This window comes from Antechinus flavipes, chromosome 4, assembly GCF_016432865.1.
Source record: "Antechinus flavipes isolate AdamAnt ecotype Samford, QLD, Australia chromosome 4, AdamAnt_v2, whole genome shotgun sequence".
NCBI lineage: Eukaryota > Metazoa > Chordata > Mammalia > Dasyuromorphia > Dasyuridae > Antechinus > Antechinus flavipes.
In genome coordinates this window covers 402,915,439-402,942,840 of record NC_067401.1, presented here as the reverse complement: position 1 = coordinate 402,942,840, position 27,402 = coordinate 402,915,439, and the positions used below count along the sequence as shown (strand labels likewise).

Sequence of the window (27,402 nt, the reverse complement as noted above, 5' to 3'; positions counted from 1 at the left end):
ACTAGTTTTTTGTGTGTGTGTGTGTGTGTGTGTGTGTGTGTGTGTGTGTGTGTTAGCTCTAAATTGATTGCTATTGATAATAACTAACATGATTATCATGTAGCAACATAAAGCTCATGCCAGAGCCTTTGTAATGTTCCCCTAAAAATCCATCAAGTTCCTGCTTCTTATTTTTAGTAGCTTCAATATTATTCCTGGCAACTCTTCTTCTAATGAATGTTCCAATGGCCTTTTGTACTACTATCTCTATTTTAGGTTCTGATTTAAATCAACCAGCAAGTTCTACCTTTTCCCTCCCTTAACTGTTACATGTGCTAGCCCTTCTGGTACATAAAATTGAAACACCTTTTTTAGTAAACAATTGTTGGGCATATAGAAATGTACTTTCTTCATAAACTGAATCATGTTATTTATTGAGAAGGTAAAAGTTTAGTGGTTACAATGATTAATTACTTGGCAATCATTTGAATTAAATAAATGTTCAATCAATATCAACAAAATCATTTAAATATATATATATATATATATATATATATATATATATATATATATATATATTTGACTATTTTTAGGAATCTAATTAGTCCAGTGATGAAGCCAATTATGATCTAATAGATAGTTCAAGGTGATATTTTGTTATTATCCAAAGATACTGCAATTCTTTGCTTAAAGATTTGTTTGTTTTTTTTGGGAAACCAATTGATCCCATAAAGAATATAGAATGAAATAGAAGTTTATACTTACAAATGTCCTTTGCAAACATGTAAGAACTTTTCTATTTTTCCTTTCAGTTTTTAACACAATTGGGTAATAGTATTGATAGAATATCTTTCTTTTCACTATCTAAAATTGAATCTTGTTATTTTCTTATTGCTTTAATTTTTACTTTATTTTACTTTTATCCTAGTCTAGATTAGGTCTATTGCAATTCAATAAAAGGAATTACTTCAGATTCAGTCTTTTTGTTTCCTTTGAGAAACCTACATGAGGACTGCCTGCTGAGCTTAATAGAACTACCACAACAAACTGACCTTCATTTTCTCTCATGTTCTTTTGTCACATCAATGTTCTTTTGTACCATTCTATTTGCTGCCAGCTGAAATACACCTGAATTGTGAGACAGAGATTTTTGATTTCTATTGACTTGACTCTTGAAATTTGTTCACTAACTTTTAACTTCTACTGACTCTGCTCAAATGCCACGGATCAAAGACTTTGCTATTTCTAAGAGTTTAAAGTAACCTTATTGAAAATGTTTGATTTTCCATTGTTGGTCAATAAATCAGTTTGTTTTTAGATGGCATATATTAATATTTACTATGAATTTTCTAAGATGCATGTATATACATATATAAATGCATATATAGCATGTATATCTAAAGATCCATCCATGTATAATCACTCACCTATCTTTTATCCATCTGTCTACTATTCTATCACCTATCTATACATTAATTCATCCATCCATCATCTATCTATCCATCTATTTGTCTGTCTGTTTCTGTCTTTTCATCAGTTTTCTTGTCTATAGAGTAGATGGGTTATTCTAGATAATTAAAGTCCTTTTTATCTGTAACAACTTACTTTCTCTATATTCCAACTTTCTTTCCCTATCTCTTTATTTTTGTTTCTGTCTCTTTCTCACTCCATATTTATATTATATATATGAGTATATGTATATGATATACACACATATCTGTATGTGTGCACATACAGATATATCATGAGTTTATTTGTGCATTAGTTTATTCTATATACTAATAGTTTGGAATAGTATTGATACTTTATTTATTTGAAAGATAGTGATAGTGAATTTCCTGAAGATAAATGGTTGTAGAGGCTATGAATACATGTCATTCATCTGCCTTTTAAAAATTAATTTGAATAAATTAGATAATCATCTATGCTATTTTGTTATAAAGGACAAATTTTCTTATTTATTTTCCTTGTACATGACATGCTATCTCATGTCTTAGAACCTTTGCTCAATTTGCTTTCCATGCTTGGTGTATTCTTCCAATTCAACTTGCTCTCTTGAAACACAAAGCTATCATTAAGGCTCAGCTCACTTGCTACCTCCTACAATAGGCCTTTCTTGATGCTCCTATTTGTTTGTGCTTATCCTTCAAAATTTTCAGATTTTTTTTTTGAAATTTTGAATTGAATTGAATTATTCATGATATTGTTTTCCAGTCATTTCCCAGTAAAATATAAACTTCTTAAGGCTTGAACAATTCATCTTTTTTTTTTTTTTTAAATCTCTGGCATAAGGCCTAGCACAAATTGATTTATCAGAATTTACTTAGTGTCTACTATACAAATATGTGTGTGTGTGTGTGTGTGTGTGTATGTGTGTGTGTGTATTAAAAATGAAACTCCCTATTCTGATGGAGCTTAGATTTACTGGGGAGACAGTAGGTGAATTTATAGAATACATATAGAAAATAAATACAAATAGAAAAAAGAGAAAATAAAAACAAAATATAAAATTAATGAAATAAAATAAATAAGAAAGGAGAGCTCTAGGAATTAGAGAAATCAGGAAAGGCTTCATTTAGAATTTGGTACTTGAGACAGATCTTGAAGGATGAGAAAGAGTTCATGAAGTGGAAAGTGAATGCATTAAAAGCACATGGGATGACCGAGTGAAGACACAGAGAGTAGAGATGAAATGTTATGTGTAAGGAAGAGAGAAATGGCCAGAATGGTAGAGTCACAAAGTATAGGAAGTTAAGTGAGGAAGACTGAAATAACAATAGTTTTGTTGTTGTAATTCAAGTTGTATCAATTCTTTGTGACCCCATTTGGGGTTTTCTTGGCAAAGCTACTACAGTGATTTATCATTTCCTTTACCTCTCCAACTCATTTTATAGATTAAAAAAAAAAAAAAAAAACTGAGACAACAGGATTAAGTGACTTGGCCAGGATTACACAGCTAGTAAGTTTTTGAAGTCAGTTTAGAACTCACTACATGATTCTGGACCCAACACTTTTTCCACTGAGCCATTTCACTACCCCTGGAGAGAAATATTAGAAGCCAAATTGAAGAGGTAAAATTTTGCCTTAGAAGCAATAGGGAACCATAGAGTTAATTTAGCAGAGAACTGAAATAGTCAAAGCAGTGTTCAAGGGAAATGATTTTGGCAGCTTTAAAAAGAATGGAGTAAAGTGGGAAATCATTTGAGATAGGGAGACCACTTTGGTGGCCATTACAATAGATTAGATAAGAGGTGAAAAGTTCAAGAATGAAAGTTGTTGGTGTGTGATGGAGAAAAGGGGTCAGAAATAGGACATTTTTTGGAAGGAAGAAATAGAAAGCTCGGGCAATTGATTGGATATATGAACAGAGGGAGAAGGAAGATTGAAGATTACTCCCGAGTTACTAAAAAAAAAAAAAAATGAGTTTTTGATTAATTATTTCTTGTTGAATTGACTAGAAAAATTATTTTTGTTTGTTTTATTTTCAACATTAATTATAATAGTAATACTAAAATACTCAATAGAATCCTGGCAGCATCCTAAAAGAACAGCCTAATCTCAGAGGCTCAGTTTATAAATATTATTAATATTTTCATCTTTATTCTTTTAAACATTACTCAAACAAAATTAGAACAAGAAAAACTATTCTGAAAGGATCATACATGGGTGTAATTTTTTTTTACCACTTTAGAATTTTCTAGCTGGTATTAGAAGAGTCATCCAGGATATTTTAATCTAAAATATTGAGGAACAAAAGTCTGCAATAAAGAAATGGAAAAGGAATTAATATCCTGTCTTTTTCTACAGTTTTATATAGATGCATTCAGAAAATGAAGCACATATATTCCAAACTAAAAATCATATATTTATTGTATCACACATTCTGCAACTTGAAAGCATTTGGAAAGGATACAGTAATAGTTTATTGACCCCACATTGATCATTCCTGAGATATGAGGCCTTCTGGCATAGAATTTATTTTAGGAGACATAAAGGTTGGAGTTAGGAATGTTCTAGACAGACTCTGAGACAATAGAAGAAGAAAACTTTTAATGCTATAAGATAAATGATTCTAAATCACTCGGAGGTAATGTGCATGATTCTGGTAAAGATACAGGGACAATTAAAAATTAAATTTAATAATTTAAAGCCTAATAAGGACCTGTTATATTGGTAAAGAAGTATGCTAAGTTCTAAAAATACAAAGAAAATAAAAAGGTAAAGTCCCTGATTTTAGTGATGCAATTAAAGGATCTTGTCCATGTACAACTCTAATACTTCCCCCACATATGCACAGCACAACTACAGACAAATTTTTTATTGATCTACAACTATATATAGTATATTTTATAAGCACAATTATATTATACACAAATGTATAATATATACATATGATGATAACACAAGTTAGCTGAAATCATCTACTACAAGAAACCTTTTCATCTTCTTCAAATAGTTAAAGAATCCCTTCAAATTACTATGCATTTATTTTCTAAGCATTTTTTCTACTAACTAAATGTTTTTGCATATTGTTCTCTCAGGTAAATAGAATCACTCTGGGTTTTTTTTCCCTATAACTAGCACCATATCTTATGCACATGTGCATAGTAGGTGATTAGTACTTGCTAAAAGAACTTAATTAGAATGCATGATAGGTCAAATAAAGGTACCTGAAAAATGATCTAAAAACATTTTTTTTCTCTTAAAGAGCACAGAGAAAAATAAGAGGTATAAAGTGGGATGGTAACTAGAATAAAGGGTCCTTTTATATGTAAGTTTTCTCTTCGTTTCCATCTAACCTTTTACTTTATTTCATTTTACTTTTTGCTCATTTTTTTTTTCCACTTAAATAGGAAAAGCCAATTAAATGAACATTCTACTAGAATTCTACTGAGGTCTAAATCAACATTCTACTAGAAGATAAAATACAAGGAATTTCTTCCTTGAGGGCAGAGATTATTCCCTTTGTTTGTTTGCTTTTATCTTGAGTATCTAGGTAAGTATCTTGACACAGAAAATTATTTAAGAAATTTTAGTTGAATAGAATTGATTTAGTGGATAGGTCACTTTTTAAAGAGCTTTTAAAGGGGCAGCTAGATGGTGTAGTGGCTGGAAAACCAGCTCTGAATTTAGGAGAATCTGAATTCAAAGCAGGGCTCAGATATGTTAACACTTTCTAACTGTGTGACCCTGGAGAAGTCAGGGCTGCCTCAAAAAAAATCATTTAAGGAGACATGCTTTATATGCATATGCATGTATTTAGTCATCTCCAACTCTTTGTGACCCCCATCTGAGATTTTCTTGACAAAAATATTGCATTTTGCCATTTCTTCCTTCAGTTTATTTATAGATAATGAAACTGAGGCAAACAGGGCTAAATTCCAAGTCACACAGCCTAGTAAGTGTCTGATGTTAGATTTGAATTCAGGAAGATGAGTCCTTCTGACTCAAAGTCACCACCTTGCTGCCCTAAGAAGTTAAACAAAAACATACAATATATGGTGCAAAACATACAGTATTAATAACTGTTTTTGTTTTTTTTTTTATCCCCCCTTGAAGGTGGAGTTATTTTGTTCTGGTTTTGTTTTATTATTTATTTGTTCAGCCACTTTTGTGATCATGAAATATAAAGTGGAAACAGCCAATGTTTCTATTATTCTACTGGAAATGTAGCATCTGGAAAAGGAATTGCCATTGTGATCTCAGTGAAGATTTTTCCTAAAAGATGGTTCAGTATCAGAAGGCTTCTCAAGAGACTAATGTCTAATGTTTAATACTTCTGTCCTGAATATAAATTATCACCCTTTAGTTCTTGGATGATCTAAGAATGATATTCCATAGACTTTACAGCTGACTAAATGTGATCCATATTTGCTTCTCTACTTCTATTTCTCACATAATTCCTTTTTATGAACTTCTTTGTTCTATTATTTTCAGTTTATCATCAAGCTTCATGTTAACCTTGCCTAATGTTGTAGTTTCTGGATAAAGTTATGGATAATTGCATCTGTTCAACTGACTTGTTTGAAACAGTGTCTATATGATGTCAAAAGAAATTGAAAAATTAAAATAGGTTAAATCATTTTAAAAAAGAGACACTAAGATATATCATAGCATGGTGGATAGCATTAGAGATCAGGTAAGGAAGAACTGGGTTCAAATTATGTCTTAAATACTTGCTAGCTTTATAAGCACAGACGAGTCTCTTAATCTCTCTGAATTTCAGAGGACTGTCAAAATATGAAATCTATACTGATTACAATCTATATTAATGTGGAGTCTTCACATGTATTCTGCCAGCTGCATAGGAAGGCATTGTGCATCTATGAAAAGGCAAAGGACAAAATTTATTGAAAACAATGGAAAAGATGAAACATACCTTTCATGTTCAGCCTTTTGATAGAAAATAGCCATTTGCATTTGAACTTTCTCAAGAACTCCAAAGTTCATAAAATACTTAGGAGACACATATATACGCATACATATTAGGCAAAGTAGAAAGGAAGCCTCTAAATGAGTTAAATCATGCACTTTTGTACATGTAGCTATATCCCTAATGATCAGAATATTCATTAGAAAGTAAGGTTTAATTACAGTAGCCAGACAATTGCATCAAAATGTATGTCCACAAACAAAGACAGAGAATGTAAATATTCCATGCCTGCAAGTCAATGATTAGTCTGGCAATAAATTCTTGCTTTTAATACCTCCAAATCATCCAAGCAAAAAAGCTTCTCTCTGCAGGATATTAGTGACAATATGGTGTAGTGGATATAGGAGTATGCTTGGATTAGTGAGTTCCTGATTAGGCACTGCTACTTACTTTATAAAAGACCAAAAACAAATTACTCTGTATTTCTGAGCATAACTTTCTCATCTATAAAATAGTTAATTTCACTCACTGTGCTGAATTCACAGTTGTCTGTGTATATGTGCATATTAAATAAAATAATGTGTAGAAAGATGATTTTTAAACTGTATAGCACAATGTAGCTTACAATGTTTGTTGCTGTATGTTATTTTATGGAGTTTTCTTATGAAAATTATGTAGCTATTTTATTAGTATTTCAAACACATATACTATTCATATGTGATTAATTATTTGTTCATATGTATTTTGCATGAAAAACGTTTATAGATATTTCTTGGGTACATATATTAAAGTTTATGTCATTTCGATCATTTGTAGTTTGAAAAACATAATTTGTTGTTATGAATTTATATTTTTCTAAAGTGCTCAGCAAAATGTGATTTGTTCCAATGTTTCATTGTTGTATTTGCATCATGTTGTTCTTTTAATGTTCTGTATTTACTTTATTAATTTTCAAAATGTGCTGCCTATATTTGGCAACCTGGGCTACCTTTTCATGTCAGAATGATTTAAACTGGACATAATTTAAATTCATCAGATAATAAAAATAATAATTTAGTAAATACTTCCCTCCAAAATGTGCCTGCTGCCTAGGAAGGTATTATGTATCTGTGAAAAGCCAAAAGGCAAAAATCATTGAAAACATATAAAGCAAATTTTGAAATATACTTCTCATATCCAGTCTTTTGACAGAAAGTAACCATTTGGCATCTGAACTTTCTCAAGAACCTCTAACTTAATATAATATTATTGGCACACACACAGAGGCATATATATACATGCACATATAGAGGACATATACATCGCATAGATTGTATATATATATATATATATATATATATATATATATATACACATATATATGTATATATATATGCAGATAAGCGTATATGCATGTACATACATACATACAATTTGTATATCACATATAAATATATCATTTCTTTATTTGTGAAAATGTAAATGTTCAAAAAAGTAATGTAAATGTAAAAATGTCTAAATTACATAGAAGAAAACTAATTATGATAAAAGATTTATTTCAACAAGAATCTTTTATTTATTTATTTATTTTTTGCTGAGGCAATTGGGTTTAAGTGACTTGCCCAGGATCACATATAGAAAATGTTAAATGTCTGAAGCCAGATTTGAATTCAGCTCCTCCTGATTTCAGGGCTGGTGCTCTATCCACTGCACTACCTAGCTGCCCCAAGAAGAACCACATTTGTTGCTACCTAAATATTGAAAAAAAATTTCTCTGATTTATGCACTTAAAATAGAAGATATTAGTTACATATATTTCATGGTAGCAGAGATTATTCAGAAGGCAATAGGTCCATGTCATAATTTTTGGAATAAATACCTCTATTTAATTTATTAGAAAAAAAACTATTAAAATAATCATTGTGTGCTTTCTTGACATTTCTTCATTCTATGGTCTAATATTTTCCCAATTTTATCATAAATTGTTAGAAAAGGTGCTGTTTTTACACACAAATTTTGATATGAGTTGAGAAATAGAGGCTAAAATGGTGACAAGAGAACAATATCAAGATGAAAAGGCCCTTATATACCTAAATATTTTATCAATTTTGACAAGTATACGTAACAGTATATTAGTAATCCAAAAATCAATTAGTATAAACACATATACATCTTACTTTGTAGAGTAAACATGACCATGTAAAAGTTTCCCACTCATTTAAGATCAATTAACTTAATAGGGTTTTTGTGAGTTAAGTGCAAAAATTAATAAAGAATAAGCTAAAATAAAATGTTATATTATCACTCCCATCAACTATATACTATCCCAGAAAGTATCAATATAACTTCTGTATCTGCATGAAATTAGAGATCTCTTCATTTTATTCTTTTAAAAAGGATATGGTGTATTCAATATTATTACTTTAAAGATGAAAGAAGTGTCAAAATTTCTAGTGATAGCAATCATCACAAATGGCCTTTGCTTTTCCATTTGCAAAATGAAATAAAAAAACTATTTTCTCATTTTTTTTTTTGACAATCTTAAGTACTAGGAATCAGAACAAACCTCATAAGATATAGAGTAAAAGAGTATGAGCAGCAAATAAAATAAGTGATTCAATGTCTTGTACTGTATCCTTCAGCTTTGAGGAGCACCAAAATGATACCATGATGTTGGGGTCAATATAATGTGTGTCTGAGCTCAAAAGAAATATGAGATGCACAAATTTAGACACATCTTTCTCTTAAATATTCATACAGAGTATGTTTTATACTGTACTGTTCTCTGCAGAACAAGGTTGGTCTGAGGTTAGAATTCCTTGAATTTGAATGTGGTGGAAAATTAAATTTCTAACCTGAACAAACTTAGTTATCTGGAAATTCTGTGAAATGAAAAACTGTAATAAGATACCATTTATAAATGTTTAATCATTTAAACATATAGAAAAGCGCCTTGGAAGAAGATAGGTTGATGAATAGTCTATTAAATATCTAATTAGGTGGGGAGGGGAAATAAAATAAGCAATACAGACAAAAAAAAAGAAAAAAGAAAAAAGAAAGAAAGAAACCCAGACCTAGTTGGAAAGACAGAAAAGACAGGAGAAAGAGCTAAGGAGTAAATTATCCCACTTGTATGATATATTCTTTCAATATATAAATAGGAAATGAAGGTTAAGGGAAGTCATCTTGTCTTTATTGAATCAGAAAGAAGTAGGAATAATATAATAATAGCAGAGACATCTGTTTTCTATGAAGTAAGAGATTGTTTATAGAGGAGAACAAATTAATTAGTTGATTAATATTAATTTTATTCAACTGCTGTTAGATCTTGATTATCATGAGTTCTGGAGAGAAACAAGTGAATAAGAAGCTCCAAATAGAATTAATATATAAACAAGAAGAATGCTATATTATATATAGCAGACATGACAGAATTATTGACATTAAGATAATATAAAGGGTCAAGCACATATCAATTTTGTTTCCTTCCTAATTTTTTATCTCAATTCAATTATTACCTCAAAATTTCAATGAAATGATGAATTATATTCAGTTTTATCTGAGCAGAAGGGTAGAAATAAGGATTTACAGCTGAGAGAGCAGAATTCTAATCCTGCCTCTGATATTAGTTATAATCAAAGGGAAGTCACTTTTCCCCTGTTACATTATTTATTAAGAATTTTTTTTTTTGTCCTAGGTGAAAGAGATTTGTTTGCCTCAATTGCTACCTAGCCTTAATCACTGAATGCATGTGCTTCAGCCGAACTGAGATCTTTTGAAGACCTTAGCTAAAAAAGGCCAAGGTCTCCTATTTCATCCAGGGTCATCTCCAGTAGTCTTATCTTTATTTGGCCACTGGCAGATGGCTATAGAGGGAAAATGAGACAGGTGACCTTCCACAGCCCTCCCTCATTTAAATCCAATACACTTTTATGTCATGACATCATCTTCCTGAAGTCATACTCCTGTTCAAGAATGAAGAACAAACATCAACAACTAATTCATTAAATATGGATACCTATTATACCTGTACCTCTAGTGTTGTGTGATGTAATGGAGAATTTCGTGTCAGGAGAAATTTGGATTTTAATTCAGTTTTTGACATTTGTTCCTATGTGTCAAGTCAGTTTATTTCTTTAAGTCTTACTTTTCTCATTCATAAAATTGGGAAGATGATATCATAGTACTAAAAAGCAGAAGCATATCAAGCAAAGGAGATACCCCCAAAAATTCCCAAAGTGAAGAGAGAGAATATCTTGATTGCAAATAGCCAGAAAGAGCATATCACTGGAATGAAGAGAATGTATTGGGGCATAATATGTAAAAAAACTGAAAAGTAGGAAGGAAGTAGGTTGTAAAAAGCTCTAGGTTGTAAACATTAGATCCTAGATCTAATACTCCTTTATCAAAAGACATGCTAGAACTAGCTGGAAGCAGCTTATGAGAGTAGGTTGTTCAATTTTCAGTGTGAACACTCATACCTCAGAAGGGGAAAGGTTAAAAATCAGGATGTGATTTATTGTTTTGCTGCTTTTTTGGACTTAAAATAATGACAGAAAATGTTAACAATTGAGATTAAAATTAAAAATGTGTAATGTAAGTTAGTCTTAAGACTGCCTCTTGGGAGTAAAGTTTTGTTTAAGAATGTTGCAGATATAACTAAGAGGTATCTATGATTGTCCTAAATTCATAGTTAATTCAATCTTTGGTCATTCTGCCTTGCAGCTATGACTTATTCTAGAAAAATTTTTTTAGATCAACTAGTTCAGCTAATCAGCTGAGGACATTTTATTAAAAAAAAGGCATTTTAGATGATCTTTGGATTTCTTATTGCCATCCCACACCAAACACAATCAGGATGATTGCTACAGTGATTTGCATTTCTGGAAAATCTGTTTAGCTATTTTTTTAGACTCAGAATACTAGGCAGAATAAAGGACATCAAGTTCACTTTTAAAAAGTCAACCCTGATAATTACATCAAACTTTAAAATCCATTTAAAGTGACTATTTCACAGAATTATTTCTTTGTTTGAATCTTAATTTTAAAAAAAAATTAAAGGACTCAAATGCACAGGATATTATTTATAAAATATTAGCTTATTGGATATTGCATAATAAAAATACATCTAAATTTATTATAACCTATGTTGAAAATGTCTTTAAATATACACTTGTAGTAATAACCATTATGTTCAAATACAATGGGTTTGAGTAAATTAAATTTGGAAATAACAATGCCCATAATTTAAATGACCAATTGCAAACAAAATATGTAAAATATTAAATAAAATCTAGCTATTTCAAATCAGCAAATATTCATTGGGTATCTACCATTAAAAAACAAAACAAAGCAAAAATAATACTACCACAATATAAAAAAAAATTGTCTACATTACAATTGGGATAGAATGGAACAAATCTCATATCATTTTTTTGATGAGTCAGATCTTACATTCTCACTTTTCCCATCAATGATTATTAAGATTATTACTTATGACATATTTTAGAAGTAGTGATGATATTAAAGAATCACAACATTTTTTGGACCCTGTATTGTCAGTAATCTTTCAAATATTGTAAATTCAATATGGAAGGAAATAAATTATAGAATAAATGTACATATGAAATATATTTATTTTAATAGGTTAATATATTTATTTACCAAAGATTACTCAAACCCTATTGATGTTTCTCACACTCTGGGTTGCTAATCCCTAGAGTATGGAATTTGTAGAAAGTTTTCTCCTTGAATAAAGAACAATAATATAAAATTGTATGTTAAAAGATTGTTTTGTTTTCTTTTTCCTCTGGGATCAGAGAATACTCTTGCTATGAGTAGCTGTAAATATTAGTCCTTATTGAATTCAACAGCATGCTTCCGGTTATCTGAAAAGAAGCTGATTCCCAACAAGAATAAGTCATCTAGTGGTAGTCTGATTATCATTTGCTGAAGAGTTGCTCAAGAAACAAACAGCAAAGATCCAGTAGGAGTCTTCCCATAAATTAAGTAAATAAAATGTATTAATAATAGAGAATTGATGAAAATGGTTGAATATTGTGACTTTAAAAATATTAAAGTACCACTTCATTCTCAACCATTGCTTTATACAGTCTAATCTTCCACTGGCACTACAGTGATATCCAAATTGTTTCACTGAAAATTTTAAAAATTCTAAGTTTTATTTTCCTATTTGCACTCAAACCACTTAGAATATCTGACTTTAAAGAAAACTCCTTAATGCTATATTATAATTACATTGAAGGCTGGGACAAAAATCCTGCAAAGAAAGTAAATAACTTTGGTTCCTAATCCTTCATCTCCTCTCAAAACTACAGAAACTACATGGACAACCAGACACTTGTTTAAATATATTTGTAATTGCAATCTGTAATCCCTATGTTTAAGTTATTTTCCTTATGAATATACTTTTTTCTTACTTGCCTCAAATTTTAATGACCCCAAATTTCTCTCTAAAACAAAAGGCCCCAACAAGAAAGGAAAGAAAAGAGAAGAGAGAGAGAAAGAGAAAGAGAAGAGAGAGAGAGAGAGAGAGAATGTGTGTGTGTGTGTGTGTGTGTGTGTGTGTGTGTGTAGGGGAAGGGAGAGGGGAAGAAAGAAGGAAGGAAGGAAGGAAGGAAGGAAGGAAGGAAGGAAGAAAGAAAGAAAGAAAGAAAAAAGAAAGAAAGAAAGAAGGAAGGAAGGAAGAAAGAAAGAAAAAAGAAAGAAAGAAGGAAGGAAGGAAAGAAGGAAGGAAGGAGGGAAGGAAGGAAGGAAGAAAGAAAGAAAGAAAGAAAGAAAGAAAGAAAGAAAGAAAGAAAGAAAGAAAGAAAGAGAGGGAGGAAGGAAGGAAAGAAGGAAGAAAGGAAGGAAGGAAAGAAGGAAGAAGGGAAGGAAGGAAGAAAGAGAAGAAAGAGGAAGGAAGAAAGAGAGAAAGGAAGGAAGAAAAGAAGAAAAAAGAAAGAGGGAAAGAAAGAAACAAAGAAAGAAAAAAGAAACAAAGAAAGGAAAGAAGGAAGGAAGGAGGAGATAAGGAAGGAAGGAAGGAAGGAAGGAAGGAAGGAAGGAAGGAAGGAAGGAAGGAAGGAAGAAAAAGGGAAGACAAAAAGTCAAAAAGACAAAAGGAAAGAAGACAAAAATTAGGGAAAAAAAGGGGAGGACAAGGAAGAAAAGAAATAAGAAGAAATAAAGCACAAATATAAAAAAAATATGAACAAAAAATGCATTGATCATGTTTTCAGAACTAACTACTATAAGTAATGGAAAACCTATAGATTCCACTATAATCTCACAATATAAAGAGAAAAACAAAAATATTGCCTAATGTAATAGAAGGATATTCAGGTACAAATATAAGAAGATAGAGGAAAGAATGAAAGAAGATGAATAGACATAGGCTGCCATCAACTTCCTTTGAGGGGACATTGATGTGATCACAGAAACATTTGACCATTTGAGCATTTCACATCATAATGCATCAAGGTGAAGACAACAAGAATTAAAAGAAATTTTAAAATATTTTATTTACTTGACAATTTTATATTCTGTTTTATTTTGTATTATAACTCTATCAACCAAGAAACATTAATGTATCGAATATGGTGATAAAGGAAAAATGTCCCTGATATACTTTATTCTACCTCTTAGATTCTCAAGGAAAACTCTTAAGATATAAGTTAAAGCAAAGGTACAAAATATAACTAGTAGAAGGTTCCCCATAATAGTGAAATCATATGATGTAGACCCTATTTCATGTCATGTGCCAGGCACCATACTAAGAGCTGGGAAGCAAGTAAGGGGCAGCCATTGCAACGTCCTAGAAATATAGATGGAGCATCATTATAGGCAAACATGCTTAAGTCGTAGAATTCATGAAAGGGAGTGAAGAAGTGTGGGAATTAAGAGCTTTGAACACCAAAAAGAAGAATTTATAGTTGATCCCATAAGGCAATAAGGATCTGTTGTAATTTAATGAATAAGGAGATAACATGGGTCAGATCAGTGATTTAAGAAAAATCACTTTGACAAATGAGTATGTGACAAATTAGAAAAAAAAGACATTTGAGGCAAAAAGACCAATTAGAAAGGTTGTTCTTAAAGAGCAGATATTAGCTGAGGAAGGCCTGAACTAGAGTTTGTGGCTGTGTTAGTGGAGAAAAGGTCACATATTGGAGACAAGTTATGGAGTTAGGAAAAAATAAAATTTAGCAACTATTGGATGAGTAAAAGTGAGGAATCAAGATGACATCAAAATTGTGAAACAATAGCAGAAGGATGATTTGAAAGCTTGGAAGAGGAATGAAATTGAGGGGAAAGATGAGTTTTTATGTTCTATCTACATTCTGTCTAAATTAATGATGATGGTGATGGTGGTGATAATGATAATGATAGCTAGTATACTATAAGGTTTGAAAATTCTAATACTCAGCCTTTGTATATGTCTATTTTCTCATCTCTTTACACTTATCAGCTCAGTTAAACATGGCAGAAGAGAATGATTATACTAAAAAGTGAGCTATTGGTAATTACTAAGAAGTTAGTGACTCTCAAAAAAATAAAAACAAACAACAACAAACTGTTATTAGGATTCCCTCCACACACTAATAAGATGATATAGCAAATAGACCAAATCACTTTAGAAAGCCCAACTAGGACAAAGACTGTGTTAATATTTGGTGGTGAATGAATTAACATAGTAGATGGCAGAGAAAAACAAGTTGGAAAACTTGAACAAGAAAGGCAACCAAGAAAAAAATGCCTGCATATGCCAAGGACCCAAATAAATAGCACAAAATAAATCAATGCTCTGTGGGTGAAGCTGCCAAAGTAAGTGGCTTATACACATGGTTTCCATTTTAAGTACTCCAATGACCCATTTTTCAGGAAAACTTTTAAAAAAAAGTTTTATTCTCCCTTTTTGTTTGTTTGTTGTTTTTTTTTTTTTTTTCAAGAGAAATATGATTGCATTGATTCCTTCCTAATCTTTCTTTCCTTAGTAATTTGGGCATCAAGTTGAAGTTTCCATATTTAACCTGATATGAGTACAAAGATGCCATATGTTATACACAGAGCTTTATAGCTTCATCACCCTAGGCAGCATTTCTCTTTGGAACTTTTTTTTTTGTTGTTGTTTATTTTGCTTTGTTGAACTCAGATAAATAAAAATACTTTTAGTTACACTAAAAGATTGCTAAATCTAAAACAAAAGTACATCCTATTTTTCTTGCAAAAGATGGAGCCAAGCAACATAAATTTGTCACCCCCACATAAAAACTTTCCATCTTTGCATGAAAGCTTGGGAAATTTTCTGAAAACAGAGAAAACAAAAGATCTGTGCAATATGAATTACTAAATATAATAAACATTTTATATTTTTTTAATTTTTCAAAATGAATAATAATAAACATTTCCATTTCAGGAAAAAGTAAGAATATTATTGTGTTCATTCTTTGCTTGTAAGGTGATCTATTTTTTTTTTCTAAAGAATTATCTGGTGACTACCTACACATGATTTATTGATTCTGATAGCACACATAAAGACAAATGAGTTGAGAGCCTTTGTTTTCCTGTTGTACCATTGCTTTGGGGAATATCTCAGAATAATCATTCTTATGCACTGGAGGACACATTGCTGTCAATTCGTCATTAAAGATATAAAAGCCAGTGTGCATGAAGCTAATTACCATACCTGAAATCTGAAGTAGATTTCAATGTCAAAACAATGCTCCCAGTTTCCCAGATTGTCAAAACATTTCTTACCTTTGTCTTGGCAGGCTGATGAGTGGTTGTTTATGACACCTCTTACTAAGGCTAAAAAGCTTGTGTACAATTTTCTGCGCCTTGAGGAAAAGTTGTTTCATGCTGTTCTCCAGTTGTTCATAACGACGCTGAAAATTAGAATCCATTGTCCACAAATGCATTATGGTAGATGTGTTGAGGAAATAATTCATGGGGAGCCTTTTCATAAAGAATTTGAATTCATCTAGAAAAATGGTTAAAAATAAACACTTTAATGATGAAACCATTATTTTTTCTAGTAAACAATCTTAGATATGAATAGAAAACAATCATTTGCTTTCATTGTTGAGTATGGATTAACTAAAATAATAGGAATGTAAACACAGTAACACCAAATATCGTGTCATAGTTCATTCTCTCTCTCTCTCTCTCTCTCTCTCTCTCTCTCCTTCTTTCTGTGTGTGTATATATATATATATATATATATATATTATAATAAATCTATGAAAGCAGAAGTGATATTAAATAGCATATGAAAAGAAAACGCCTGTGCCAAAAGTAATTTGTATGTCATTTGTGTCTCCTATTTTCATGATATGAATATATTTGAATAAACTCTTTTCTACATGAAAAGGCCATTAGTCTGTATTCCACATACCATACTGTCATTAATAATCTTTTTAAAAAATGCTTTCATAGGAGAAATTCTTTTGGAATACTTTCTTTTCAAATTAGTGCAGGTATCATGGTTGTTACAATACCTTCAGCATTTTCAGAATTAAGGAGAAAATTTTATCCAGTAAGAAATCTGAATATTTTTTTCAAGCAATCACATCCAAAAATGCCAAGACATGAAATGATTTAAAATATATATTATTTACATAGTCATACATTGAAAAAAAATTAGTAAGATTTTTCATCTTCTAATTTTTGTCAACCATGATCCAGTCTAACTGGCCACTGTGAAAATGATTGATTGCTTAATAAACAAATTGTAGGAATACAGAGGGATGCAACAATTTAAAAATTAAATGACTATAAAAATTGAGATATTGGAATATCTTTTTATGATTTAATGTATATTGCTGCATGATATTTTCAAGAGAAATACATGAATATAGAACTTCACAATGTTCTTAATGAAGTTCATTATCTTTTAAGAGAATAAGATTGTGCATTATCAGTACATACAATAACAAAGTTTTTTTTCATATTTCAAAATAATAAAAGACTTATACCACAACTTTCATATCATTAATCAGGTCTGGAGCACCATTAGAAACATATTGTATTTACAAAGTCAGATTTGGAAAAGGGATTTTGACAGCTAAATTAAACAAATATGGGTGTGATAGCCAAAACATTCAAATGATGGCCAGAAAATCAGAACTCGAATCATTGCTCCATTGCTAAAATGGCTTTGTGATTTTGAAAATATATCCTAATCTCTATGACTCAGTTTCTTTATCTGTAAAACAAGTTGCTTAGCCTATATAAAAGAAAGAATGTTTTTATCCGTCAAATTCTTTTATTAAATGGACCAATTATTATTATCATTATTACCTTTTTGGCAAGGCAATTAGGGTTAGGTGACTTACCCATGGTCACACAACAAGCAGTTATTTTTAAATAATAGGTTTGCAATCAACTAATAACTGGCAAGTTGCTAAGTGATTATTTAACTAGGAGGAAAACAACTTGACATCAATAATAGTTGCATCTTACATTTACTTATAATACTTTATAGGACTCAAAGCATTCTCACATTTTAAACAATATATATTTTTATGCATCTTGCTTTTATATCATAATAGTTTATACAAATCCTTCCAACTCCCCTTGAAGTATTAACATCTAGTAAACTTCTTCAGAAAAATAGTGAAATAAAACCCACCCACACAAATGTCTGCATCTGACAGGTTAGATAATATTCCATACTCCACTTCTCTACCCACACACTCCCAAAAGTACATTTCCTTATCTCTTTTGTGGAACAAATATTAGTGATGAAAATTACTCATCATGTTGTACTGTTTCATTGTTCTTTGCTTATTGTTCATTATTTTTATTGTGTATATGTTTCTTTATTTCTGTTTATGCTACTTTGCATTAATTCACTCCTGAATTCCCATATCTTCTGAATTACTTGTATTCATTATTATTTACAGAACAATATTATCCCATATATTTATGTATCACAGCCTATTCATTTCTTCACTGATAGAGCTTTAACTACCACAACAAATTTGGTATGCACATATTAGTATATAAAAATATCACAAACAACCTTTTTCTTTTTTAATTTTACAATTTTGAGGTACATGACTAACAAGGGTATCTCTGAGTTCAAAGGTATAAATGGGTAAGTCACCTTCTATTATATTTATATTTTCCCATTTTCTCAGATCAAATTCCTATCTTCATAAAACTGAATTAGTGTGACTGTTTTGTGGCAATCTTTCTGATGCAATATTTCCAACTCTTGCCATCTTTTCAAATTTGTTGGACATGAAGTGAAAATTTGTTTTTATTAGTATTTTTAGATTAGTTATTTGGTATTGTCTTTTATATTCTAATTAAAAGTTTTTGATTCTTCTTCAGAAAAGTCTTTTCATATCCTTTAACTACCTTCAGATGTTAGGTAATTGACTAATCTCATGATAGCCTGCTGCTCTCTGTGATAGCAGTAAGCGAGGGAAGAAGCCAAGGACTGATGAATTTAGAACATGAGAGATACTAAGAAGCAGTTGGTTCTCTCCTGAGGCTGCCAAATTTCAGCTAAATTATTGGAAGTCACTGTCAAGAATGCCATTCAAGTAGAACTAAAAATCATGAAGATTATTGTTATTTCCTAGATTTCAAATACTTAGCACCTATACTATCTGATTTGTTTAGGGGAAAAAATTTTAGTGATAGATTGATAAAATTTAAAAGTAATTTTATTGAGACTGTATCTTCTTGGTTTTGCTACTTTTAGGCATAGGCCTGAAAATATATATTTAAACTTAGTTTTGACTAATTAGTCAACAGTTAAAATATCATATAAAACAAGAAGCATTCCTTACTTGCTTACTATGTACTAGGTACTATGCAAACATGTTAAGATACATAGAAAGGTAAAACCATTCCCACCCTCAAGGAACTCACATTCTTTTTAATATATTTTACTATTTTCCTAATTGCATGTAAAATAACTTTTATCATTTTTAAAATTTTTGAGTTCCAACTTTTCTCATTTTCTTTTTGAACTCCCTCCTTCCTGAGGCAGTAAGCAATTTGATATAGGTTATATATGTGTAATCATGCAAAATATAGTTCTATAATAGTCATGTTGTGAAAGAAAACACAATCAACTTTGTTTTTTTAAAAAAATATGTTGTGATCTGCATTCAGTTTCCATCAGTTCTTTCTAAGAAGGTATATAACATTTTTCATCATAAAAATGGAACTTTCATTCTAAGGCATTCATTAACATGCAAATTATAATAATAACTAGCATCTGCATAATACTTTAAAGTCTCAAAACACTTTATAAATATCTCATTTTGTCTTCACAATAACCTGAAAGATGGGTATCTTTTTATAATATGAAATTATTTAACATGTGTGTATATACATACATATGTAACATGTAATTGCTAAACAAACAACATAACAAATATGTAATATGTAATGACTAAACATACAATATATAATGAGGCCAATTCAATTTCACTGTAGTTAGTCCTTATTTGGAGGCAGTGTCACCTTTCAGTTAAAGATTGTTGAATTTGGAATCACAGGACCTTACGTAGAATCCTTCTGCTATATGACTTGAACAAAGTTACTTAACCTTTACAGGACTCAGTTCTTCACCTATAAAATGAAGAAAGTGGACTTAGGTACTTTAACTTCCCTTCCAACTCTACAGCTAAGATCCAGCAATGGTTCTAGATTTTGATTTCTTATTTCTAAAAAATAAAAAAAAAAGTAAACATCTCAAAGTTTCTGTATATGACACTCTCTTTTATTCGTTATTTATGTAAGATGGTATCCTTCTTTGGAAATTCCTAATTTCTAGTGAAAGCAGCTCTAGGGACAATAATCGAGAGTACTGCCCAAGTGGTACACCAGCCAACTGGACTAGAGAGAACCCATATTAATAATGCAGTATGATGGGTAGAGTATAGGTAGCCAATAAACATTCTACACTTTCTTTCTACCATTTACGTGGACCTTTTATGTTAGAACTGGCACCTGAGTAACTCTTAGAAAGGCTAGCATCATTATCAGAGGAAAAAATCCAATTGAGAGGTATAAAGAATTGGTAACTGAAGTGAATGTTGGTGAGACATTTCTTCCCCTATCTACTTGAAACTAATTATAAGGACCAGGAAACCAATAATTCAAACAAACAAACAAAACCAACACAAAACAGACATAAAAGCAAACAATACTGACTTGCCCAATTAGAACTGATGACATCTGGGCCAGATACTTTGAAGTCTCCTCAGCCATTTGTGATATTCCTGAGTACAACAGTTCCCTTGGCAAAAATAAAGGTATGAACTGATTTGTGAGTTCAGACCTCATTAATGTGGCAATGAGCCAGTCACTCCCAGACACTTGGTAGGTTCAATACTATGTTTTATTATCTTTCTATGTCCTACAGTAACTGTACTCTAAATTACAATGTGAATTTTGTTTCCTTTCAGATCATTCTGAACTTGGGAAGGTGCTAAGAATCTTAATGGGAAGTGAGAGGTGAACTATATTTGGAGATTTTCCCAGAATTCTGGGAGGGGGGAGAAATAATGAGCCAATTTGTGAAATAATATATGTGAATTTAAACTCTAGATCACACTGAAAGAAACTTGGGTCAAAGAGAAAGGCAGATGCTTCTTTTAGATATAGGAAAATAATGTTGAAATAACTACAATTACAGAATCAATTCCACACATGTGGAAAGTATACATTTATATTTTGGGACACCATGAAACCCACTACCTCATAATTTAAAATATTACAAAACTTAATTTTAAATATCCCATCCTGTATATTAGAGAAATAGTAAAAGTGATGCCAGGATAATAGAATAAATGGGCATTAAGTGTGAAAAGATATTGACGTGAATTTTAAAAAAATTCATTAGAGAGAATGAAAGAAATGATAAGTTGGTGCAGTGGGTAGAGCACTGATTCTGGAGTTAGGAGGACTTGAGCTCAAATCTCACTTCAGACACTTAACATTTACTAGCCCTGTGAGTGGGGGCAAGTCACAACCCCAATCTTCTTGAGGAAGAAATAAGCTAAAAGTTACAACTATGTTTAGTATTTAAAAAAATATATATCCAAAACAAACAAACAAAAAAAAGAGAGATAAAATTGTTCCTTTTAAAGTTTCATTATTTCAAGCTAAGATTAACTTTAGATAAGTTTAGTATTTAAGAGAAATGCAATATTTCATTTGTTGAGGTTTATTTATTAGATATATGAAATAGTAATACCAAAGAATTTCAAGCTCAAGGAAATAAAAGCAATGTCAAAATTTAGATTTAAGAATTTACCAAATGTCTTTCGACTTCCAATAAGGACTATGTGCTTCATTCTTATAGATATAGGTTAAGAATTTGCCAGTGATCAATTTAAATGTATACATTCACAGGAAAAAGTAACAACCTAATAGTGGAGCAGAAAAATCATAATATTTGGTATAGCAAATTCTTGAAATCAACATCCTGCAGTGTGAAGATGGCAATTTGAGAGCAAGTTATACAAGGTATAAATGACATCACAGGTTTCAAAAACTTAATTTCTTTTATAGTCTAGATATTATCTAAAAATGGAGACTTTTAATAATAAAAACATGGTAATATCACCTTTTCCCCTCACAACAATATTTTTCCAGTGTAATCTTAGCAATAAAAGTGATAGCAGATTGAACACTACTGGCTATATTAAATTGAAATCACAAATTGCAAAGCTACTAAAATTGTTATCTGAGTGACTGATCTTCAATAGGACTCATATTTCAAGCTACCAAATAAACATTCAATAAAAGGTTTCTTCCCTATTGTTCACATATTACTAAGATATTTATAAAAGACATATAGTTTAAATATACCATGCTTCAAATGTTTAGAACAAAACAAAGTAGTGAAATGAAAATATATTTACACTTATGTTCCAATGATTTTCAGATGTTCCTGATATATTACTTAATTCATCTATTCCCACTCACTATCAGTCCCCAAAAAAGTTTTAAGCAATATTTATTTTTATTGGAACCTATGAAAATAACAGCTCTTCATCAAAATGTTGCTTGTGTTTTGAAAGAAAAAGTAGTAAATCTAAAATTTACAGAAGAGTTTAGAAATAATTTTTTGTATATTACCAATAAAGTTATCAGGTATTCACTGTCAAAAAATATGGGCAATACAAGGGATTGTAGCAGATTTAGCTTGCAATTTTTGAAGAACACCACCGGAGAACTGAATAATTTTTATGGGTCATTTACTACAAGTGAATCTTATTTTATAAACACTATGAAAAATAGGGCCCAATGGTAAAAATATATTTGAGTCTAGAGTTTGCTCTTCTGAATAATGAATATAATGTCATGACTTGAATAGTTATTTTTTTAATGTTCCTATGCCAGTCTAATAGCACTTATGGAACTGTCGATTATCATTTTAGGAATCCAGTTAAATTTTATTGAAAAAGAAACTCAGTAGCAAAAATTAGAAGCATCATCTTTTTGGGAGAGTGGGTGAACAAATGAAATACTACAATGGCATTAAAAATGACAGAACAAAGAATTCTGAAAAATAATCATGGAAATAGATTACTTGAGAACAAAAACTTGTTTGTTTGTTTGTTTTTTCGGAACCCTAACACTAACACAATGCCTGACAAAATGAAAAACTCCCGATAAATGCTTGATGACTGATTACTAATTAATCACAAGGTGAAAAACAATGTACAGAATAACTAAAATAATATAAATCAAAACACAGTTTCATGAAGTCAGAGGCTATATTGTTATATTTAATCTGGAAAAGAAATCAGAGAAACCAGCATTCTCCTTGAAAAAGTGGGAGATTATTATTATAGAATTTAGTATTAGGTGTCAGAAAGAAGTGCTTTTTTCAGTTATCAAGGGAAATTCACAGTGTAAGATTCTGGAGGATATATCAGAGGAAAAAAAAACCTTATAATTAAAAAAAAAAAACAAATGCAATAAAAAAACTTTAATAGGTTTTTAAAATGAAATGATAAAAAAGGGGAAGAAAGCAAATAGAACATGCTTGATTACTTTAAGATTTAAGCAATACAAATTCTCAAAATATTAATTTCTATGAAAATTTCTGATGTAATATCAAAATTATGCTAATTTTTAAAAATTTTCACATGAAAAACAGTATATTATGTGCTCACAGAGATATGTTCAACATTGGAGATAATTTTTTTCATCTTTCTTTGTCATTTTGCTTTATTTTTTATTTATGCAATAAAACAAGCATTTGCATAAGATAGTACTATCAAAAAAATTGTATATACATCTGAAAATTTATGATATACCATTTGATATTCATTTAAAATATACAATAAAGTAATCATGAAAATTTCTTTTCCCTTTCCTTGCCATATTAGAAATAGTTGCCATTTAATACAAGTATGTGCACATGTATATATGTGTGTGTGTGTGTGTGTAGGCATATATATATATATATATATATATATATATATATATATATATATGCATGTGTGTGAGAAATTATTTACATATTTTTGTTTATCAGTTCTTTGTATATTTTTCTTTATGTGTTCTGTGTAGTTTTTTGGGTATTTATAATAGTCAAAATGATTTATTTTTTTACAGTTGTTCTAAAAACAATTTTGCTTTTATTGTAGTACATTGTAGTAATATTGATGAGTCAAAATGTATAATCAGTTAAAAAAATCTTTGGGCACAATTTCAGATTTTTGTCTAAAATGGTTGGATTATTTCACAATTTCCCTAACAATAAATTAGTGTCCTAGTTTTTCAATATCCCTTTTGATATTTGTCACTTTTCTCCTCAATCATTTTAGCTGATTTAATACATATAAAATAATCATAGAGATGTTTTAATTCGCATTTCTCTAATCAATAGTAACTTAAAACATTTTTTCATAACACTAGAGTTTTGATTTCTTCATCAAAAAACTGTTTATACATGTGCTTTGACCAATTGAATTGGGGAATAACTTCTTATATATTTGACAAACTGCTTATACATACATACACACATATCTTTATATAGTTGAGATATAAGACTTTTATTTGAAAAATATTTTATTTGAAAGCATTTGAGAAACTGCCAATAAAAATTGTTTTCCCAATTTTCTGCTTTCTTTCTGATCCTGGGAACATTGATTTATTTGTACAAAAACTTTTTTTTTATTTAATGTAATCAAAATTATCATTTCATACCTCATTTTGCTTCTTTTTCTTGCTTATTCATAAATTGTTCAACTACACCTAAATCTGATAAGTAATATGTTCCATGATCTTCAACAAATTTTCTTTTAATATCTCTCTTTATATCTTGTCTTGGTAAATAGTAAGTAATAAATAGTAAGCAAATGGCCAGTTTCTGTCATATGGTTTTTTAGTTTTCCCAATAATGTTTCAAAATAGTGAATTCTCATTCAAAAATTTTGCCTTCACACTTGTCAACTACAAAATTCAAATATGTATTTGCTGCTTTAAATTGTATGTCTTCTCTGTTCCATTAATCTACCTTTCAATTTCTTAGCCAGGGACAGATAGTTTTGATAATTACTGACAATTCTATTGGTCTAATACTACTAAAACTCCTTTCTTTACATTTTTATTAGTTCCTTTGATATTTTTCACTTTTTGTTCTTTCAAATGAATTTTGTCATTATTTTTCTTATTCAAAAATTATTTGCAATTATAAATAATGCTTGCTGTTAGTTGAAACAAATGCTTTTTAATTTTTTAACAAATTAAGGAAAATTCCATACCTATATTTTCAAATGCTTTTAATAGAAATGAGTGTTGTACTTCATCAAAAGCTTTTTTGAACCTATTGATATAATCATATAAACACATTTTCCCCATTATTTATAAAGCAATTTCATTTTTCAAACTTTACCTTTAAGATTTTTTAAAATTAAATATATCCTTATCTGGCATGGTGTTTTTTGAATGATCTATCTTTTATATTAGTCAATCAGTTTAATAATTCGTGTTCACACTTTTTCTTCCATAAAAAAGGTCAAAGTACTTTCTAATTAATTTTCTTATTATCAACTATGAAGCATTGAGGGAAAATGTCAATTTTTAATACTTAAGAAATTAGAAATAATGATTGATAAATGAACTGCTTTTTTATCTCTTAAGACACTCTTTAACTAGTTCAATACCCCTAAGGGTTTTTATCTATAAAATAAGTGAAGGAATAGGATACTCTTAATTCATATAAATGTTTCATAAATGTTTAGGCAGGAGATTTTATCTATTAGAAGAAAATGTGTTGTGTGAAGACAAATAAAAACAACAAATATGGTCAATAATATGAAAATGAAAAAAAAAACTAAATATATTAGTCTTCTTAAATTATATAGATTTCAAAACAGAATAATTTATAATATTTCTGAGGGTGAATTGATTTATCATCTTTGCAAGAATAACAGTATAAACTGAACTGATTAGATATCACCTGAATTAGATCATGCCTGCCACTTTCCTTTCTTTATTACAATGTCAAGATAATGTTCAAAATATCTCAGCAAACTCTCCCTCTCATAACTTTAATAAGTAGATTTGCCAGGTGTGACACTAGCAGGAGGCACATAATGCACTTAAGATTGAAAATGAGGCAATTACATTTCAATGTTCTGATTGGCTACATCTTAATTTCTGGACTATGAGATGAACTGATTTAGCTACTGGCTTTCTGGAGGAACACTGACTATTGCACCTGTTCATTTTATTAAAACAGAAACACCTCCACAGGGGTGAGAATATGAATATTGGTCATGAAACAGTGAAGACTTGGAAAACTACTTCTTTAAATTGATTATAGTTTTGTCAGGCACAATAAGACTAGTATGTAATTATTAGTCTTACAAAATTATTGGAAAATTAATAATTATAATGTGAATTCCCAAAGACTTTTTAAAATTTAATTTTGAGATTCCTAGACTACTTCCAAAAGTTAGTTTTATTTCTTTCACCACTATTCTCCAAGTAAAGATACTTTCTAAAAATTTCTAATGTTAAAGTGTAGTTTGAATTTGGGTCAATATAATTGGAAATATTTAAAGAAATGTGTTGATTAAAGTTCATTATAAGAATTGTTTTGCATAGAAATTGAATCACTTTTCTGATACAATGGATATGGAACAAACAGGAGAATTCATTCAAATAATAATTCTCATAAAATAAGTAATTTCTTAGATATATTTTCCAGGTTAATTATAATGAAACCTATTTAAACTCTCGTTGCCTTCTGAGATGAAGATAGTGACTTTTTTATTGCTTCAAGACTTAAATGAAACTTTGTTTTGCTAATGTAGATAGTCCTACTATCCACATAAAATATATGGATAGAATATAGAATATAGAAATCCCATCACTACTTTGTCATCCTTGGCAATTTTTGCCATTTGGTAATGGTTAGAACAATCCAAAAATAGAATAAAATGTTTTAAGTAATGATTGAATACTGCATGAAAACTTAAATCTCTTACAATTCTAGGATTCTAGAGGTGACCAAGTACAAGGATAATGCAGGGACTCTAGGCTGTGTGGTACCTGTGTGCTAGGGGAATCTACCGGGAGGCTCTTTGCCAAAACACAGCAGTGTTAGCTACTCTGTCATGGTTCAGAAGCCAGAAAATCAGCAGACTAGCTGTGATACATCCAATGCAACTACAATAGGCAACTTAAAGGTAATAAAGCACCTATACCAAAAGGGTAACACAAGTTGTGGGTAACTGAGGTTTTTTCCTCTTATTTATGAGGTATTCAGGAAGATTTCTTTCAGTATGATGAGTGTGTATCCATTTTTGTAATTTCTGATGATACACATTGATTCCAGCTCCTTTGGGATCATCATTTAGGATACTGATGAGAATATGGGAGTCCAAAATATTTGGGTCTCTTAAAATCTAGGTCTACTGTGGCCAAAGAAGGGATGAAAGTCCAAAGAAACCTATGGGAATCTAAGGTCTCTGCTCTCTTTCTCCCCCATTATAATTCCTCCTCAGCAGTGCTATGGAAAGCTATATTTGTCTCAAATTTTAGAAAAGCTTCCCTTTCCAAGAAACTCAAGATTATTA

General features: G+C 30.2%; 1 protein-coding gene across 2 annotated transcripts in view; it reads right to left on the bottom strand.

The window, feature by feature from the left end:
* The window catches only part of BRINP3 (BMP/retinoic acid inducible neural specific 3), a 502,228-nt gene that overhangs the window by 97,691 nt on the left and 377,135 nt on the right, over positions 1–27,402 (bottom strand). For both annotated transcript variants that reach the window (XM_051998758.1, XM_051998759.1), the window contains exon 7: positions 16,091–16,313. In XM_051998758.1, coding sequence (XP_051854718.1) covers positions 16,091–16,313 — 223 coding nt within the window. The remainder of the gene's footprint in view (positions 1–16,090; positions 16,314–27,402) is intronic.